This window comes from Vigna unguiculata, unplaced genomic scaffold (assembly GCF_004118075.2).
Source record: "Vigna unguiculata cultivar IT97K-499-35 unplaced genomic scaffold, ASM411807v1 contig_36, whole genome shotgun sequence".
In the NCBI taxonomy this organism is placed as follows: domain Eukaryota; kingdom Viridiplantae; phylum Streptophyta; class Magnoliopsida; order Fabales; family Fabaceae; genus Vigna; species Vigna unguiculata.
In genome coordinates, this window is record NW_021011068.1 from 3,458 (window position 1) to 9,851 (window position 6,394).

The following is a 6,394-nucleotide window of genomic DNA, read 5'->3' on the forward strand; positions in this document are numbered from 1 at the left end:
TGCCCACACCTCCTAGAATTCTTAAACCCTTGTACAAAGTTTGTACAAGGTTACCTAGCCGTTAAGGTTTTTCCTTTTCCCGTTTTCAGTTCCGTTTATCTTTATCATGCATGCCTTCTTCTTCCTATAAAAGGCATGCCACCAAACTATAATTTTCAGTTTTGATGAATAAGAGTGTGGAGTTTTTCCCCCTTTTTGTCATAGTAACCCTAACCTTAGATGAGGTTTTTACCTCGTCGGGTTGCCCCAAAACAGTGAGAGCGTGAGCGTTGAGTGTCGCAAGGTGTTGAACGGAGGAAACGTCGTTTCCATCGAGAGAGAACCATGCCGCTTCCACTAAGAATCAATTTCCGCCGCGAGACTCATTGATCTTCCACGATAGATCGATGATTGGAGGCTTCACGAAGATTTTCTTCTAATCAAAACTCGAATCCGACATTGAATTGTGAGTCCGTCATCGTCAAAATCAAACATCATATTTCACAAAACCTAAAAGAACCTACATCAGCACCTCTGCACCAATTTTCAATTCTTTTGTTTTCACCATGATTTTGTGTTTTAGTTCATTTTATTGAGTTCTAAATAAATTTTCTAGTTGCTCTAATAGATTGAAGCACGTTCATAGCATTCGCATTGTAAAAATCATACCTTAGTTCATTTAAGCATTCTCACAAACACCTGTGATAGATTAGGGTTTCATATAGGCATTTGATCAAACACTTTCTAAATTCACTTTTTTGCACCGTGTCATTTCATTCCAAAACTTAAGATATCTTCCATATCATCTATTCATGCATTCTAAGCATTCAAATGATCATTCCTTTCATTAGAATGTCTAATTCAAAATGAAGAACACTTTGTTCATAGTTTCACACGCATTTTTTTATGTTATTTGCATGGTTAGTAATAACTTCATTAATCATCTTCATTGCATTGTTAGTAAAGTTAGTACTGTATATTTCCTCCACCAAATTCAGATTTACACACTCACATTCACTCAAAATTCTGGTCTTTCCTTGGATTACTTTGGTTTTACACTATCTTGTATCATCGAGGAAATATTTTTGCATAATATTAGGCCACAATAAGGTTTATCAATGTCAAACAAATCGGTTTTGGAGTGTTCTACAACTATATTTCCTCCACCAAATTCAGATTTACACACTCACATTCACTCACCACCCGTGACTCCAAAGGTAGCCTACAAATGACACTAGGAGACAACCTATTGCAATGATGCTCACCATCGACCACACAAACACATGCCTTAAAACACCACTTCAACAACTCTCACTTCATTTTGAACTTCTCCTGCTTTCCTCCAAACACCTATAACGATGCCACCGACGACATTTAGAACAACCACGGTTAGATCTTTCACGCTCCCTCCCCTTTCCCCTTGTTCATTTCAGATTTCCAATTTTCATTCACAGTAAACAATTTTGCCCTTTTATGTTTTTTGCTCTTTTTATTTTTCACTTTTTTGCCCTTTTACATAACACCAGCTGATGTCATATCATAGTTGTCAACAGGATGTTACTTGCTGCATGAGTGTCAAAATAATGTTTTCCTTCTCCTTCACGTTCTTATAATCATTCTTAACACGGGACATATATTCTAAAACTACAACTTCAGAATTTTGTCTTTCTTGCATGGTAGTGACAAGAATTGGATTTTTGTGTTGAGTTTTCTTTTCTTGACATTTCTTTGTTTCCCTCTAGACAATCCGTTATAGATGAAGTTAATTGATGATATGCCTTAAAAATGGATGATGAATAAAAATTTCATAAGATGTATTGAGATTTTTTTTCAATTCAAAGGTTATTTTACTATTGAACTCCAGTTGTAATTTGTAGATGTGATTTTCTGTTAAAAATTAATGACTATTTTACTGTTGTTCATGAAAGAACCCACTATTTAACAAAAATAGGATAGTTTAAATTCAACAATTGAATCTTATTATTATACATTACTCACCTCATAAGAAATATTTTATTGTTAATATAGCTTATGTAATATCATCCACAATAGCAAAAAGTTACAAGAACATATGCTTACATTAAATACTGTGCAAACACCTTTCTTTGGTGCGCTAACAAATTACTTTGGCCCTCAAAGTCTTACTTATACCATTATGAAACCAAAGTAAATGTTGCTATGCTAGCTAATATTGTACTTAATAATCGGACATAGTTAAACAACAACAAAAAAGAGCAACTCCGAAGCATGTTTAAGTACCAAACCATGTTTCCTTCTAGAGTCATTCTTTTAAATAATTCTAATAGAAGAGTATGTACCAGCCACAAACCCATTTTTCAATTAAAGGTAAAAAATTGGGGCAGAGTGACAACATCTAGGTGTTCACATAAGCTAAAGAAGGTAAGTTGAATTCTATGAGCAGATAAAAAATTTCTATCATGGCTGAAGTTGGTGAGACTTACACAGCAACCTTTACTTCAGAAACAGATGCATTTGCATACAAAGGGTGGAGAACATGGCCTTCTTTAGGCTCAACATGCACCCATTTGCGACCAGTCAGCTTGTTCCGTTCAAACTTCACCAATCCCTCTTTCAATGCAAACAGAGTATGATCTTTCCCAAGTCCCACATAGTTTCCTGGATGAAAACGAGTACCACGTTGTCGAACAATGATATTTCCAGGTATCACCCTCTGCATAATAAGAGAAGAGTTACATCATGAATGAAGAAGTCAATGAACCATGTTCAGAACATCCAGATTCAGTTCACACTTCCTCTACCTGCATGGCAATAATTAGAACTCAAAAGTGTAAAACAAATACCTCCCCACCAAATTTCTTCACTCCAAGGTTCTTGGGTTTTGAATCCCGTCCATTCTTTGTAGAACCAGCAGTCTTTTTGGAAGCCCAACGCCTGAACACCATACTCAAACCTTCTCCAGACACATCTACAATAATGGGTCAAAAAATCATTAGTCTAGTCTACTTTAGAAAGACATCATACAGTAGCCAATATAGGATAATGAGGCTATACCACTGGTGCTTCTATACACAGGAACATTTGTCACAAGTTCCTTGACATTCAATCTTCTGCAAAATGATGCTGCAAAATTCATGGTGTTTTCTATGTGGCAGAGACACAACCTGGGATAAATTATAACATTGGAAATTTTCAAAATCTGTGAAACAATTCAATTACGACTGGTGCGCTTGTAGTAACAAATACCAAACACCAGAATGAATCAGTTGAGGCAAGATCAGATCATCAGAAAAAAGTTGGCCATACAGTTCCACTGTCATGTGATCATTAAAACGTATTTACATTTAATAAGCAGACAAGAAACTATAATGAGTACAGGCTAATCTCATAAAAACAATGAAACTTATTATTTAAAGAAATCAATCATCTGCAGGCACAGGAATACCTCCATGTCATCCCCATCAGTTTCTCTACTTGAAGTACACTATACAATAATAAATAGCATAGTAATCTAGATTCTATTCATTAGCAACTAAAATATGTTAAATCAAAGTTTCAGTTAAAATATGAACAGATTGTTGCTTTGATTAAATTATAACAAATTAAGTAGTTATTTAGTTACACAACTCAAGAAATCTAAATTCACAAAATAAAAATTAGCAGTGCTGATGTATATACTACAACTGATAAAATTGTTTACAAAACTAATATGCAGCATAAAAAGTAGAGAATGCCAGAGTGTGGCATGGGGTGACACCAGATAATCTTAAGTATGTTTTAGATCCAAATAAGAATTATGCCACAACTGTTTTTGAGACTCTCAATATAGTAATTGAAAATTTTTCCCTCAAGGCTATGCATGCTGCCTTTAAATACTTGCTTACACTGAAGGAGGCTTAACGACTCAATAAAAGGAATTGCACTTTACATTGTGCCTTTCCATGCCTTTATCACCTATAATCTCAAAATTCTCCTGCTCACAATTTTCAGTCTCCAATATTTGTTTTGGTTTTCATGGATTTTCAAATTATTTCAAAATTTAAATGACAAGGATTTCTTTTAATTTGATACCCTTTTGGGACTCCTAGACTCTATTTATTTTTCTTCATGACCAGATAAAAGGATATGGTTCCATGGTCCTTCTAGGGCCTTTCTCTGTATATCCTTTTTTCTTTCAGTTACTCAGTCATTCCTTGAATAGGAAAAAGTCTTAACCATCAAACCTTGTGTGAGCTTGCTCAGATTCTATTCCATGGCTATTCTAACATTTCTCAGTTGAATTGGTGTTTTTAACAAATGCATCCAAAGGAATATTTTAGGTCTTCCTAATTAATGCTTTTAAATCACTTATATGACTCCTCAAACTTCAGCACAACATACAATAGGAATAAGATGCACCAGTAACAACAAATCACAACAAAAGAATGTAAAGGCTTTTATTATAATATGCACACATCCCAATTCTTCCATCTGGCTTCTTACCATTGGTCTTCCAAAAGAATCAATATAGCTTAAAGTAACCTTAAGGTTGTTGATGAAACCTTGAGAAAGACACTAATGTCCTTAATTAAATTAACTTCTAATTCTAAATTAATATTTCATTTCATTTCTCCAATAAATTCACGTAAGTGCTCTGCACAGTGCTACTTTTTACAAAACTACTGCTATTTCATAGTGATCCTATCATCCACAGCTTAAAACAAAGAGAACCCAAACATCTTAACAGAACAACTGGATAAAAAAAGCGAGATATGAATGAAAAGAGACAGACCACACCACATGAAGGATTTAGAATAACAATAAATAACAGTCATGAAAGCCTTAGGACAGGAATCCAACATCTTAAACATAGAACAAATACGTAAATTCAAAGATCGAAACTTAAAAGTGCTTGCAGCTACTTCAAATTTCTAACTCAACGAGGCATAAAAATTGAAAATGTAAAGGGAAATAAGTTTACGAAAACGATTTAATTTACAGTTTGTTTCTTCATCCACACCAGAGAGGGAAACAAAAAGCTTCTTCCAATCAATCTTATCCTTGATTGTCTACTTCAAAAGCTAAAGCACTAGAAAATTTCAAATACAAAATTTAATTGCATCATCTCTTGGCCCCAAGTTTAGTTATATTTAATATCTAATGTTAATCCTATCACTCTAAACAACTTCCAAGATTTCTTGCCCATCTGATTGATTTCAATTCCAATTTCCCCGTGAGCAATCAAATACCAGTTTGTTAGGATAGCTTCATCATACATTGTCTTAACCTGCCCTAGCTTGCATCCAATTAACATACTAATTGGTGGAACTTACATGAAGCTGTCAGGATATGTTGGACCCCAAAATAATTTAGCTGAACTGACATCCCACATACGATATCTGAATGGGAAAACCTACCAATTCCATATGTATGACCTATCACGAATTATTCTAGGTCAAAAGAAAAAAAAGAAAAAAAAAATATATATATATATATATATATATATATATAATTGACCAGTAATTCAAGCTTAAATAAAACGTTCTCATCAATAAAACTACATACACAACAACATCATTGGGCATTAAGGGTGCCTTTCTCTACTGCAGACTCTCCCATAAGGATCCTTCCAAACCCATTTTCCAATACACACATTGATTCATAGGAAACAATCACTCTTCATATGTTCGTATATTTACAGCTAGCTATTGGCACATAACAATCCCCAATTTTATATATGGAAGGTTGAATACGGTGATGCAACAGAAGAAACAATCGAAAGTTAACGGAAGTTTAACCTCTGAACGGACCGAAAAACAGTGATGCAGCGGCACAGTGACGGCGCAAGGGGCGAAGCAGTTGGTTGATCAGAGATGGAGGCATAGGATAGAATCAAACCTCTTTTAATTTCTCATGCGATTTTAGTCTCTTTATTTTTACTTTACTTTACTATTTTAACTTTTAAAATTCGTAATTTATTATTTTTAAACAATATTCTTTAATTGTGTATCTTTTTTAATATTTTAATTTTTATATTTTAAATCACCATTTAGATTTTACCATCTGTTCAAATGTTCATGTTCCAAATTTCGATAAAAAGATTACTATTTTACTGGTGGGTTGTTAGGGAAAAATAAATATTTTAGTTTGAGTCTTACATTGCATCATCATCACTTACATATCTTGAATCATCTTCCAAGTGATGTTACTGCATAAATCACATGAGCCTTCTTCATCTTTTACTTTTTTCTATTCTTTTTAATTGTCTAATCATCTTTATCCTGTTCCAAATCCATTTTATGATTGTTACATAATCATCTTTGTCTTAAATGTAAATTTTCACGCTTGTACCACCTCGGGAACCGGTATGTGTGCTGCTGTCAAGCTCCAGCACCGAAGAATAAGAAATGTAAGGGTTTCGTGTTGAGGGACTCAGTGAGAAGATCTTGCGGAGATA

The 6,394-nt window shown here is 34.1% G+C and overlaps 1 protein-coding gene across 1 annotated transcript; it reads right to left on the reverse strand.

Annotated features, from left to right (window-relative positions):
- Window positions 1-2,437: 2,437 nt before the first annotated feature.
- LOC114171774 (50S ribosomal protein L27-like) lies at window positions 2,438-3,119 on the reverse strand. Its single transcript, XM_028056635.1, has 3 exons — window positions 3,013-3,119; window positions 2,802-2,926; window positions 2,438-2,671 (listed from the first exon to the last, which is right to left on the reverse strand). Exons 1-3 carry the CDS (start codon window positions 3,092-3,094, stop codon window positions 2,438-2,440), a joined length of 441 nt encoding a protein of 146 aa, XP_027912436.1. The 5' UTR covers window positions 3,095-3,119.
- Window positions 3,120-6,394: the final 3,275 nt, after the last annotated feature.